This window comes from Penaeus japonicus, unplaced genomic scaffold, assembly GCF_977035675.1.
Source record: "Penaeus japonicus unplaced genomic scaffold, GWHDUDI00000001_assembly GWHDUDI00000014, whole genome shotgun sequence".
Lineage (NCBI taxonomy): Eukaryota > Metazoa > Arthropoda > Malacostraca > Decapoda > Penaeidae > Penaeus > Penaeus japonicus.
In genome coordinates, this window is record NW_028234416.1 from 526,136 (window position 1) to 541,135 (window position 15,000).

At 38.7% G+C, this 15,000-nt stretch overlaps 1 protein-coding gene across 18 annotated transcripts in view; it reads left to right on the forward strand.

Moving 5' to 3' along the window:
* Positions 1-15,000, forward strand: part of Patronin (calmodulin-regulated spectrin-associated protein patronin) — a 109,558-nt gene that overhangs the window by 39,234 nt on the left and 55,324 nt on the right. For 14 of the 18 annotated variants that reach the window (XM_086543772.1, XM_086543765.1, XM_086543771.1 and 11 more), the window contains 4 exons: positions 1,277-1,427; positions 3,229-4,169; positions 13,714-13,883; positions 14,562-14,708. In XM_086543772.1, coding sequence (XP_086399898.1) covers positions 1,277-1,427; positions 3,229-4,169; positions 13,714-13,883; positions 14,562-14,708 — 1,409 coding nt within the window. The remainder of the gene's footprint in view (positions 1-1,276; positions 1,428-3,228; positions 4,170-13,713; positions 13,884-14,561; positions 14,709-15,000) is intronic. The other 4 variants (XM_086543760.1, XM_086543767.1, XM_086543774.1 and 1 more) reach the window with 1 other exon arrangement.

Below are 15,000 nucleotides of genomic sequence, written 5' to 3' on the forward strand. Positions count from 1 at the left end.
GACTGTATGGGCCACAGGAGACCAAGAGGGGGCATGCGGGGGGTTCAGCTGGGGCTCTATATATCCCCATTGGTGGTGGTCTTGCAATCATGAAGTCACAGATCGGGACTGCATATACTGCTGGCGACAGTACCAGTCGCAGCCCTTCTGTGATCAGTACTCATACTATCTGGCCTCAGCCCAGACCTGCCAGCCCACCAGGGAAGAGTTAGTTCCTGCTGGGAGGTCAACCCGTGGCATGGGATACCCTCAGGGCCTCAGCTACAACCTCCCTGTTAGAGATGCCACGCACTACCATCACCCTCCCAGCCATGGCCATACTCATGAGCGTGTAAGGGCGCGGGCCAGTCACCCAGCCCAGCCCAAGGCCTATGGTAAAGTGTTTATAAAAAACTTGGCACCCTTGTGGCACTCAGTTGTGTTGTGCTTTTCGGGGCCAGTAGCACACTGCAAGTACTTCAGTTTGATCCACGTCTTTTAGTTTCAAATGTCTTATAAGTGGCTGCTGGCTGTTTTTATGATTTGACATGAATGCACTCACTTGCATATGTTTAGTAGAACATAGTTTTTTTTTAAATTGGTACCAGTGCTTTTAACCCTGTGTTTTTTGGTAATGACATGCTACTTTAATTTCTTTTGAAGAATATTTTGTATTATGTTTTTTTTTTCTTTTCTTTTCTTTTATACATTCAGTATTGTTGGAATGTAGATGGTGAGTGGTGTTGTCATAATCTTTGCTTTGCCCTTCAGGGTTTATTAGGTTGTAAAATATGAATTATTTGTTATGCATGTGCTTATTTCATTATCAATACTTGGTATTTGTCAGCAGCCATTTATAACAAGAGTAGAGTAAAATTACTGTAACATTAAAACATGCCTCTTTCTTGTACTGGGCCGGCTTGACTGGTTGAGGTGATGGTAATGGAGAGAAGCAAGGACATTTGCACCAAGTATTGATCTTGTGAAAGCAGTCCATATGCACATGGTTATCCAGCATATGTGGAAGGCAAAATGTTTAGTGATTGGTTGTGTTATAATATTCTGGTTCAACTATAGCCTTTTTGAGTGCTGTATTCATGAAATTTGTGTTTGCAAACAGTTTCATTTGGTTTGGTTTCAACAAGATGTGTGTAAAAGTTATTTATATGCATGTAATGCAAAATTTATTTCTGTAATGTGTACAGATAATGTGATAAACAATATTTCATGGAAGTACTATATCAGTGTGTCATATGAGAAATGATGAAAATTATTGCAATGCATTTTTTAAATACAGCCATGAAGCCTGCTGGGGCACCAAGTGTAAGAAGATCACATTCCATGAACCTCAATGACATGGCTGATATCAGATCAAGAATGGATCAGCGAAGTGAGAGATCTGAACATGCACCATCCTCTTACAATAGTGATTATGGAGGCAGGGACAGGTAGGTTTTTTCTTTTTTTCTCAGTATATTGATTTTAAGGAACTAGAACTTTTACTAATGAGTGTGGAAATATTTCAAATTCTACCTGTACATGCCTTGCTGTGTAAGGCAATTATTCACTGGAAGTAGGTAGAGATATGAAGTCCCACTATCATGCATCTGATATCTGATATTCTAAAGTTAACTTTCCTGCTACTCTCCTTGTCTGTGTTGGAAGTGCTATTTTATTTATTATGAAACTTTTTTTCAATATTTTATCCATCTATATATAAATTATCTTATTGTCTTTAATTTTCTTACTATCATTAAATAGCAGTTTGTTCTGAATACCTCTATTTTTCTTCTTTCACTTACTTTCTATGTATATTTACACATAAATATAAGTATATTTGTCTGAACGTCCCCCTCTTTTGCAAAATGAGTGAAAAATGGAGCTTCTGATGTCAATTTAGATACCGTGTGCTTGTTAGTGAATATAAAAAAACAAATTACAAAAAAAATGAATAAACATAACACATTTAACCTATTCATGACAGGGCAATTATTTGCCTAATGCTGCTCCTGCTTGAAGATGATAAGGGCACGCAGTCTCCATGTGCAAGATCTTTCCCGGCACGCCTCTCGGTGTGATTTTCACCCACCCGATTTTGCTGATACTGAGAGGAGTTTTTTGTATTTTTGTCAAGAACAAATGTGTATATACAAATGCAACTGCAATGAGTACATAGATAATTAACAATGTAAAATGTGTGTTTAGAGGGAAAGGTCATGATGTTATAGGACATGATCCAGCTTGAGCAATTTATTCTCATGACATGATATCAAGTCATCCGTTACAAATGAGTTAAAGCTGTAAAATATTTGGTTATCATATGAGGTAGTAAAATATGCTACCAAGGGTATTTCTACCCTGAAGTTGCTACTACAACATACCATGGTACAATTCTCTCTCTCTCTCTCTCTCTCTCTCTCTCTCTCTCTCTCTCTCTCTCTCTCTCTCTCTCTCTCTCTCTCTCTCTCTCTCTCTCTCTCTCTCTCTCTCTCTCTCTCTCTCTCTCTCCTCCTCTCTCTCTCTCTCTCTCTCTCTCTCTCTCTCTCTCTCTCTCTCTCTCTCTCTCTCTCTCTCTCTCCTCTCTCTCTCTCTTCTCTCTCTCTCTCTCTCTCTCTCTTCTCTCTCTCTGTCTCTCACTCTCTCTCTCTCTTTCTCCTCTTCTCTCTCTCTCTTTTCTCTTTCCTCTCTCTCTCTCTCTCTTTCTCTCTCTCTCTCTCTCTCTCTCTCTCTCTCTCTCCTCTCTTATCCTCTCTCTTCTTCTCCTTCTCTCTTCTCTCTTCTCTCTCTCTCTCTCTCTCTCCTCTCCTCTTCCCTCCCCTCTTCTCTCTTCTCTTCTCTCTTCTCTTCTCTCTCTTTCTCCTCTTTCTCTCTCTTTCTCCTTTCTCTCTCTCTCTTTCTCCTCTCCCTCTCCCTCTTTCTTCTCTCTCTCTCTCTCCTTCTCCTCCCTCTCTCTCTCTTCTCCTTCTCTCTCCCACTCTCTCTTCCTCTCTCTCCTCTCTCTCTCTCTCCTCTTCTCTCTTCTCTCCTCTCTTTCTCTCTTCTCTCTCTCTCTCCTTCTCTCTCTCTCTCTCTCTCTCTCTCTCTCTCTCTCTCTCTCTCTCTCTCTCTCTCTCTCTCTCTCTCTCTCTCTCTCTCTCTCTCTCTCTCTCTCTCTCTCTCTCTCTTCTCTCTTCTCTCTCTCTGTTGGATTAATTAGGATCTCTTGATAACCAAAGGCAAAAAATTAGACCTAAATTGTTATTTTTTCAGTTCTATGAGTGATGGACAAGAGGGAGACTTTGTTGTGCAGCGTTCCCGGGGATTAGCCACCCTCAGTGACATGATGCGAACTCAACAGTCTCCTCGGGCTTCACAGGATTTTGAACCACACTATTCATGTAGAGGTGCAGCCAAAGAAAAATACAACATGGACAGTAAGGAGGAAGAATTAGGAGAGAGGAGCAGAGGCCTTGTTCGTCGTGGAAGCTTCACAAACTCTCAGCCTGACCTACCAGCAGCAGGCATGCCTTCCAGATATGAGGAAAGACCACATGGCCGCTCAAGATCACGTCGCAATTCTGTTTCTGCTGAGGACTCACAGTTAACTATAGAAAACTTTGGTGGAAGTCAAGACAATTTAAATTATATTTCCAGAAATCCTGATAAGGAACCATTTGTGCATACAGGAAGAAGAGAGAACTCTACATGGGAAGGGTCACAAGCCAGGGAATCTCGGGAGGGAAGTGCCAGGCCAGAATCTCGAGGCAGTCGAGAACGAAGTGTTGAAAGGCGAAGAGACTTTGACCGTAGTAGCATGGATGAACTTGATAATCGTTTAATTGATAAACTAGAAAGAGAAGCTTTAGAGCGTGAAAAGCGTGATTCTTCACAGTACACAAGTAAAGAAAAATTAGTAGCACGTGATCCTAGGAAAAGTCAAGTAGAAGCTATGGATTCTGGCAGTGAAAGTGACCTTTCTTTTGATAGAGAAAAAATGTCAAAGGCTACTAGCTTTGCAGAGCTCTCCAAGTTAAAAGAACAGCTTCCAGGTGGGATTAATATCATATATATGCAGTCTGATAAAGAAGATACAACCAAGCGAAGTAACAAAGGACCAGAAAAGAAAACTACATTTGCTGCTCTCCCAAATCAGACGACTTGGAAACAGCAGAGTGCTCAGAGTCATGCAGATGATAACAAGTCTGTTGGTGGTAAGATATTATAACCAAGTCTTTTCTTTAGCCTTATTTTGCAAGTCTCCCATTACAGTTATGTTTAGTTGCCAGTTGTGCATGTTTTTTTCTAGCCAAAATTATTCTTTGAAAATCTGCTTTTATATCTCAGTGTCTAGCATAAGAATTTTACCCATATGAATTTTACTCTGTAGTATATAATGAAATACAGTAGAATTTGGATGGCTTTTAACCCATTAGCTACTTGGCATCCATTTTCTTTTTTCTTTTTAACCATTAAAGATACCAGTGCCACTGGTTTGGAACACAAGACAAATCTTATTTCAGGGGGAGGGAATGTTATATGACATACCTAGGGCTTCCTTGCTCTCTTTAATTATGATACTAGAATCTTTTTTGTTTCTTAAATTTTTATTATATGATAGGCCTTCTAAAATTTTTAATTGACTAAAATTGTTGTGTGGGGTTACTCAATTATGAAGGAAAATGGGAATAAGCTTCCATGCACATGAAACACATGCATGTGAATTAGGCAAATATTGCGCAAATAAAGCAGAAACAAGAATATTTTTCATCTTAGATGTATCAATAGTTAACCCATTGACAGCGGTCATAGACCCGGATGGCATTGTGCCAAACAATATAACCCTGTCATCCGACTATACATATTTTATTAAAACCGCGACCAATGGGTTAAGAGATAAGAGTATACCATGAGGCAATATAAAGCTGAGACTGAGGGAGAGAAGGGCATAATAGGGGCATTGGGAGATGAGGCTTATATAGTGAATGTGGCCAGAGGAAATACAAATAAAACACATATGAGGCAAAGAAGAGCATATTTGGTCATAGGAAACAAAGTAATATTTATTTAGAGATATAAATAACAAAAAGACAAAAAAATATACTCAAATGCTTTTGTAAGAGTATGGTGTAGGGAGAGGGGTATGGGTAAAAAGAAATACGCAAGTTATTGTCATACAGTTCAAAATTACTATTTCACACTCGCTTCATTTTAACTCATTCACGCCGGGGCCTGGGCTGCCCGCTCGCTCACCCCGAGCGCCGGCCTTGCCCAGATATCTCGTCACCGGCATCTGACGCAAAAACCATAAAACGTGTCAGCACGTAATCCGGCGCGAATGGGTTAAGAAAGAAAAAATTGAGACGAGGAACACCTGTCTGATTGACTGAGGGAGAGGAGGACCTCCAAGGGACATCGTGATTTAAGGTTGATATAGTGGGTATACCCGGAGGAAATTTGCCAAACAGTATCAGAAATATATATCTATGGGCTGATATATGCATTATGAAGATTGTCTCAATTTTCAATGCCTAAATACCTAAAATTTCTTAGTTTCCATGGCCTGAGAAAACAATAAAAGTTAACTGGTAACTGCAGTATATGACATTTTCTGTTTGAAGATCAGAGACATATAAAAATTCCCATGCATACATATCTTGCCTTAACCATTGATAATACATGATGTTGCTTTCATGCATTGAAAGGCTTTGTTGCTTTTCCAAGAGTTGTCTTTGTTTCCATGGCACAAAAAACTCAGTCAGTGTTCTTGCTAGAGGACAGATCAAAGGATCAAAATGTATAGCAGGTGAATGTGAACACCATTGAGTGGTGAGTATTACCAACTGTTGGCAGTGGTCTAGGGTGATGAGTGAGGGTTGTCCACTTTTTCTTTGACAGGGAAAAGTAGTAACAGATTTTATGAAGAGTTGTTTTCAGGTTGATGTAGAGGGCTAAAGTGCTGCTGAGCACCAGATACACACACTTTTTTCCTGCCAGTTCAAGGAAGTGATAAACAGAAGTTAAATATAATGATATAAACCTCAGGGGAGGTTTTGCTAAATAAAACTATCAATTTCTCTTAACTCCTTCACTACAGGCAGTAGAAAACGCCCCTCACGCCGTATCCGAGCTGCCAGCGCACGCCAAATTTTAAACGTCGCTACTGAATATGACAAGTTTTAAGCCAAAACCTCAACATAATCATCATGTGTTATATATCAAAATATGCATAGTTAACCTCTTCCCCCATATGCATGTGACAAGTTATTTACATGGGTTGGGAGGAAGATATAAAGAATGACCTTGGTGAGAGGCCCCACTCAGATGACAAAAGAAAATGGTTGGAGTAGTATGGTAAACTAATCATAATAAGTTTTATCTTTTTACATAATGTTCCATAAATGAATAATAAAATGATTGCTAGCAGGGCCCATCAATGTCTCCCCTGGTGAAAGTGAATCCCACTCTTATGCAATAATAATGAAAGTCAAGTAATATATCGTATCATATCCAGCCTCTATTCTGAAAGATCTCGTACAGTATCCGGAAGAAAGAAAACTCAATTCCACCAGAACTCAGCCATGACGCAGTATGCGCGTCCTCGGGTTTGACGCGAGCGGGTTAACCTGTTGCTGATAGGGGATAGATTTGCTTACCCAGGTTCCAGGATGGGTTTTATTTCAGAGCGAGGCAGCTTCAGCAACATAAATTGACTTACCCACTGCCTTTTAGTCACTCATTGTAGAGCTAGAGCCATTTGTGTGTTTTGTCTTTTTGTGTGTTTTCCTGTATTCAGAGACTTATATCTGTCATATCACAGGCTCTGTTAATTCTGCAGTTGACTAAAATTGTAGTTCAGGGTCCATATCTGGTCATTTTTTTCATGCTCAGCATGATAGAAGTATTGTTGTTTTAGGGGAGGACAAAAAGCAACTTTATTTTTTCGTATTTGTGTGCTGTCATAAACTAATACAAAATGTGTAACCATCCACAATGAAGATAACATCAAGAGATAGGGAAGAGGAAGGAAACTTGTGCTTATGACTGTGAGTGCCACAGTAAAAGCCATCTCCTCTGGAACAGGGACACATTGTAGACATTGAGCATGGTTTGAGTCACCTTCCTTCTCTCGTTCTGCCTGCAAATCCTTCATCTGCAGTACTTTAGAGCAAGAGGTTGACAACGTGCCATCGCTCTATAAAGATAGTGCTTGCTAGAGAATGTAGATAGGTGCCATTCAAAGCTCTTATTCCTGCTAGTGCTAGAAGAAAGTGTTGCCATTAAGGTTTTGGATGTTAGGTGAAACCCATATTGCTTAATGTTACGGCAGTTATGATAATTATGACTGCAATTGTCATCATTACTCATTCATTACTCATAGCATAATAAAATAACGTAGTGATCCAAAATCCCTGAATGTCATGATGCCCATTGTCAGGCTAGAGCTCCTGCGTCTTGTATGACAATAAAACACGTCACCCGTCATTAACATGTTAACCCATTAGCAGCGGATGACATGATTTGCTGCCAAGGCAGAGTCGGTCATAGGTGCAGATGGCACTGTGTCAGACAATGTAAACCCGCCATCCTACTGCATACGTATTTTTTTAAAAAAGCGACCAATGGGTTAAAGTATGTATGTTTTTTTTTTTTTTTTTTTTACGTGGTTAGGGCAATTATGAATGTTATAATCACTGAAGCAAGAATAATATTTTTCAAACCCAAACTCGATAATCCATATTTAACCTGAAAACGACGGATTGGTTTTGGCTCCAATCAGTCTAAATGCAGGGGTATTTAAGTGTGTAGACCTAATGTCTCAGGTTATTTGTCCGTGCTGGCTACTCCTGATCACCCAGTGTGCCGGCCATACAAAAAGCCATGACAAAATATCAACAGGTGTTTCCACCACATGATGTGACACCTTGTCACCGGGCATTAACAGGTTAAATGTGGGCTTGTTAGGAAGAGAATGCATGGAAACAAAAGATGTTTCTGGAAACTAACTCCTTATTTTTCATTTGTTGTGCATGGTGAGGGTAGGAAAATTTCTTAACCTGATAATTCTGATATATATTTTTTTATTACTGTATAAAAATTGCTATGCGTGAATATTTGTTCTCTTACAAGACAGCACGTCAAGTGGTGGCAGTATTTGCTTTTTTTATTACTGTATAAAAATTGCTATGCGTGAATATTTGTTCTCTTACAAGACAGCACGTCAAGTGGTGGCAGTATTTGCTGCCATGGACAAGATATTTTGTCATGGCTCTCTGTATGGCTGACATCCTGGGTGAATGGGCATGTAGCAGTTGGTTGCAGCCAGAGTGGGCAAATAGCCCAAGACGTTAGACTTATATGCTTGAAATATCCTGACACCAAAACTAATTGGAGTCAAAACTACCCAGTTGGCAGTGGGTTAAGCAGAAAAAAATTGTTTTCTAGAATTTTTATTACACACCATGAAGTTGGCAGTATTTTTTAACCCATTGACAGGGTATGGCATGATTTTCTGTCAAGGCAGCATTGGTCATAAACGCGGATTGTATACATATTTTATTGATACCACAGCCAATGTGTTAATTGCACAGGCCAAGTAGGACTAACTCATTTGTCAGTCTAATAGTAATTTCTGTTAAAATCTAAACTTGTACCGAAACCCACAAGCCTATCACAACCCATATATTGAAAGGAGAAACAAAAAATTCTTGCTTATTCCAAATGGGTAAATGATTCAGAGAATTATATTGATGATTTGTTGTGAACTGTATATTGCACAAATCATTAGAAAAATCTCTACTTTTCCTTTGCTTGGTAAAAGGGAAATGAAATGCTGGTTGTGATCCCAATTTTGTAGGGCTGAATTACTTGTCGTCTCCTCTCCTTTATGGTACTTGTCACCCAACCACTTAGTAGATTATCGGGCACAGTTATGATGTCTTTGAGCTAAATAACATTACAAGGTTTTGTACCACATCATTTGGTGTAACCATGATGCATGTAAAGATATGATTACACTCACCACTGATAGTGAAAGGACTTTTCAGTGTCATTGGGTTGGTTATAGCCTGATGACTGCAAAAAGATCCGTGCAAAGCATTCCACAACATTTCTTGCTTCCAGATTTTCACTAGAAGAAAGGCTTTAATGTTTGCATTCCATTTTGGCAGCATTCTCTTAGTTACTTAAGCATTTGTTTTAGATCACAAAGATCTTTAAATATACATAAGGACTAATAGTAGACGAAATATACACTGAAATATATTGCAATCCCACTACTAATATTAACCCATTGCAGATGGGTTTAGATTTGTTTTCCCAGTCCTCAGGATGGGCACTAGTGCCACCTACATTACAGTTGACTAAAATTGTAGTAAGTGGTTCATATCAATTCATTATTTTCTTTGTACTCCATATAAAGTTTTTGCATACTGTCATAAACAAATATGAAAAAAATAACCAACCTGTGCCTATGACTGCAAATCCATCAACACAAGGCAGCCTTACTGCCACGGGGACATTGTAGACACTGGGCATGGTTTGAGTCGCCTTCTTCTGATTCTGCCCGCACATCCTTCATTAATGGTGCTTTAGAGCAAGAGGTTGGCATCTTGCTGTGTATCATCACTCTCAGAAGATAGTGCTTGCTAGAGAGTGTGGATGAGTGCCATCCTGCTGGTGCTATGAGAAAGTAGTGTCATCAAAGTTTTAGATTTTTGATTAGATCCATTTTGCTGAATATTACCGCAATTATAGTAATTATGATGGGATTTGTCATCATCACTCTATAATTAGCTATTACTCAAAGTGTAACAAAGTAACACTGCGACTTCTCCCCCACTGTCAAATATGGTATGATGACTATTGTCATGTACGTTACTATGGCCTCTGTCAGGTCAAAAACTTGTATGTCATATATGTCATGACACCTGACTGCAGTGGGTTAATGTAGTGCATTAATGTTTACAGTCTTTGATGGACAGATAGATTGTTATTGAAGTACTAGAAGTGCCATTTCCATTGATGTTGATGGGTGAATGACAGATAGCCATTCATATCAATGTATCCCTAGTGAAAAGAGAGAAGAAAGCATAGGGAAAAGGATTTTTATTCAAAGTGGTTTTAGTCATTTTTCAGGGTATACTGAAGTTAACATGACCTTATATTTTTGATAACTTTGCTTATTTAGAAAATGTAAACCAAGTGATTGAAGGCTATGTAATAATGTTTTAGATAAGACCTTGTTCATGAAAATCTCTTTATTGGTATGAACTCCATTCATGTTTGAAGAAATGAAAAGTGTAGAATTGAGAAAAAAAAAGACAACTTTTTTTTTACCACATTCTATTCTTTATACCCTTCAGGTTCATAATCATTTGTCATTTTGCTTCTTCCTTCTCTTGGAGATTTTTTTGGCAGAATTTCTGTCCATCTCGGACTCCAGTGTTGCCATGGCTGGGCCGCCTTGTGCATATAGCCTGGGCGAAGCGACGTCTTTGCAATTCTCTCTGAACTGAACTGAACAGTTTTGCCATCTGGAGTGTTGCTAATTTTGTAAGACCAACAACCAAGCAAAGCAGCTTGACACTGGGAGAGTTAGCAGCCTGTTGCTGCTGAAAACTCTGCAGATCACCTAATCATATTTCTTGTTAAAGTGGTTGAATAACTCCCCTATCTGGCCCATACTATAATACAATACCCTTATATCTTGGCACATTATATTTTACATGGCCACATTTCTCCTAAAGGGGTGAATGATGGGGGCAGGGGGGCATTCTTCATTGATAATAGTATTATGACACATCTGACTATAAAACAGGGAACACCTCGATAGGATGTACAGACACATTGTTAACCCGATACTGCCGGCCGACGGCGATTGTGCAAGATGCATAGTGCCGGGTGCCGGCATGCAGCATCAATCGTATGATTGATTTAGGCCTATGTGTTCGAGAGCCCCGACATTGCAGCCATGCAAAGCCGGAACAGCGCTGGCGGGAATAGGTTAATACTGAAGCAGTAAATCACTTGGCTGTACATTTTTATCATCTGCACCTTCTTGGCATTTACATATGGACTCGCTGTAGACTGGATGGGGAATATTTTTTTTTTTTTTGTAGGATATGCCAAATTTCAAATTACATAATACAATGTACAGCAAAGTCTTTTTACATATGTGTGCGCTCTGGAAGGGACAAATTAAGGGAGAGTTATTTATTTTGGGTAGTCTTTGTCATATTACTACTTATTTCATCAATTTGGTCATTGATGATATATATTATTAGGTAGTTTTGCATTTGGGTCCCTACAACAGACTTTGGAGGATGACTCACCAATGGATTAGGTACATATTGATAATAAGAAGATAAAGAATATTTCTCTAATGAAAAATTGACTCATTAACCTAATGCCAGTTAACCTAATGAGCTAACTCGCAGTCACAGAACAGGTGATTTCTGATGCCACCTGCATTGACTAAATATTCAAGGGATGGGAAAATTGTTTTTCCCGTCCTCTGGGAGGACATAGCAAGCACATAGCGCAAAGCAAGCACTTAGGCTGACTTTGGAAAGCTTTTGCTATCAAACTAGTACTGTTACAGTCATGATGTTTCATGACTGTAATGTTTCAACTGTGAGCAGTTCCTGATGTCAGAGCATGTACAGATTGATGCCTATCTATTAGGCTTAATCGGAGTCATCGTGTATTTCGTGACACTTTTCTGCTATGGGTTAATTAACCCTCTCTGGACGGGTGGTACAGTACTGTACCGCTTATTCAAAAGCCCAGTGGCCGGGCGGCACAGTACTGTGCCAGCCATTCAATTGATTTAGGCCTAATAATTCGAACGCCCCGGCATTGTGACATTCAAGGCTAGAATGCCCCCATTGTGGATGGGTTAAGAGGGGAAATCTTATAATTTAACACTACAGGAGAATGGGTTAGGTATCACAAAACAAGTATTTTTCCATCTTTAGACCTTGATATTCACACATGGAGTAACAAAAGCAGCAGTAAAATTGTCGTATTGGTGGTCGTAGCTGGAACTTCATGATTTACTACATTAGATTTCAGAAGGGAGAAAAAGGACGATTTGAGAATGGGAAGGAGGAAGGGTGAGAGATAGGTTAACTCACTGGTGCTAGGAAATAATCAGAGTGGGGTGGCTGCTGTGTAGAGGTTAATTTAACCATTGTAAGGTGTGTGCACAGGTTGCCAAAGAATTATTGTAAGGTTTTCAAATATCATATAGGTTTGGATGTGTAGAATCGAAAAATACAGCACATTTCATGTGAGGATTGAATTAAGAGTATGTAGAAGAGATTTATTAGTGCATTTTTGCATCATATCATAAGATGGTAATTCCTTTAGGGCTTAAGGGTTGCCCTCATAAATTATGGGATTATGTCTTTTATTCTGGATAAGTCAATTATTGGTTTAACCCATTGCAGCTGTGGATAGATTTGCTAGCCCAGTTCCCAGGTTGGGCACAATATATCGCTTCATGCGACATATTGCGACCTTTTGTGTTCTCTTTCATTCACTTAAAGTAAAACTGGAGCCATTTTTGTGTTTGTAATTTTTTGATGTTTTACTTTGTTGTGAGACTTCCCCATAGATGAGGAAGAGAAAGAAAACCTGTGCTTATGACTGCAAATGCCACAGCACAAGGCAGCCTTACTGGCACATGAGCACAGTGTAGACTCTTGGGATGAAAATGTATTTGATCAAGGCATCTCAGTCTTAACACTTATCCTTTTGGCTATATTAATTATGCATAAAATTATTAAGGTAAAGGAGTTAGGATGTGTGCTTGACTGAGTGGTGATGACATGCACATTCTCAACTTTATTATTCAGTATACACCTAATAAAGGTATTTGAGAACCAATTGATTTTGAATGAACATGTTAACATGTTGGATGTGGGTGACATGAATGTTCTGATGTGGGGTAAATCTTTGTCTACTTATCAGACTATTTTCTTTTTATAATCATACAAAGAGCGATGGGTATATTTTGTAGAGTTGATGTGAATTATCATTATCATTAAAATCTCAAATTTAGGTGGCACTCCTCTCTCCTGGCACGAGCAGGAAAGAAAGCCTTGAATGACACCCATCCACTCTCTTAACCAGGCATCAACTTCAGAGAGTGATGATACATCTGACCTCTGGCTCTAAAGTACTGGCTGTTCAGTATGTGTAAGCATAGTGAGAAGACAAAGGTGAACCAAACCATGTACAATAGCTGCCTTGATCCTGTGCCATGGTTGGTTTGTGGTATGACACAGCTGTAAGCACAGGTCACCTTCCTCCTCTCCATCTCCATTTTTGTTTTGTTAGGGATAGTTATTTCTTTGGTATTTGTTTACAGAAGTAAAAAAGAATGCAAAAAAATTAACTTGATTTTAGTCCTCCCATAAAACTTTGATGTTGTCATACTGAGGATGGAGAACATAATAAGCTAATATGGACTCAATTACAATATTGAGAAAGCCTGTCAGATGGCACATATAAGCCTCATAAGAAAGTAAAATACAAAAAAGACTAGTATCATTATGGATGAATAAAAAAGAACGGGAAATCCTGAGGCATGTCGCATGACACTCCCTCCCTCTGAAAAAATATGAAGCAATGGGCATTTTGAGGCTAAAAAAATGGATGCCCTATACCCTATGGATTAATAGCTCTTTACTTACAGTGTGTATCTGATATTGTACTTAAACTGTGTAGTTAGAATATATATTAATATTGCAGATGAAAATATGGAACCTCAGATTATGGCCTCTGAACTGCACAACGTGAGATTGAAATTAGAAGAGAAAAGAAGGAGAATAGAGTCTGAGAAAAGAAAAATGGAGCAAGCCATGAACAAACAGCGTCAAAAGCTTGGCAAGGAGGCCTTTATGCAAGCTGTAGTGAAGGGGGTAAGTACCTTCAATCTTTTTTATCAGTTTCTATTATTAGAAAAGTAGCAATTTATATGACAACTGTTTTGGAGCATTGAACATGGGAAGTTGTTCTTTTAACTATTCTATTCTTCTTAGAAACATTCTAGACAGTAGTGGTAGTTTTGATATGATATTCCTACACCTTTTGTACAGATTAGGCAGGAGGATTTTTTATGTTTTTTTTTTTTATTATATAAAGAAATTTGTAAAATACAGTTTGTTATGTACAGTGACTAAACAAGTTCCTAAAATTTATCCAAATTAAGGGAAGGTAAAAATCCAAAGTTTTGTAGAAAATGAAAGTTATCTATATAATATGGGTTGATGTACAAAATAGGTGAGAAAAAAAAACATGTATATACAGACATCTTCTCTAATTGGAGTATCTAGAACATTGTATGAAAAAAAGATTAACCAGTGGAAAAGGTTAGAGGAGTTACAACCCTGTCATTCTATATATATTTATTTTAAAAAAATTTCTTTAGAATTTAGGCTTCAGGATCATGATTAATTACCTTCCAACTGTCTTTTGCATTATTTCTTTAATAGGGAATGTATGCATGTTTATAAGAGAAGAGGCTAACAAATCTTACCACCTTATATGTTTGAAAGTTTTAGTCACTTAACCAAAATCGAGTCCTCCCAATTCCCTAGGGTAAGGGGTCTTCCACTGGATCCTCAACCCCCACAACATCCGAGCCTGAGGCTTTAGACGTCATGGTAGATTCAGTGGAACAATCTTTGCCAAAACCTTCTCTTACCAGCACAGCTACTCGGCCTAATACAGACTTATCGCTAAAGGTAACAGTAAGTGTAGTTGCTTACATGGTGTGTTGGGCATGAATGATTTAGTTTAGTCATATGGTACTTTTTATTATTTTGTAATCATGCATGCTGCATGTACATCTATTTCCTAAAGTGCCATAAATAGCCAGACGTAATCCATTACAGTTACTTTTTCAGTAACCTTTAGACATGGTTGTTACAAGCATTCCAGTGAATGTTCACTTACTTGACTCCATTCTTTTTCTGGAGAGAATTAAATTGATAACTCAGGCCTCTGGTCTTTAACCCATTCACGCCGGGGCTATTA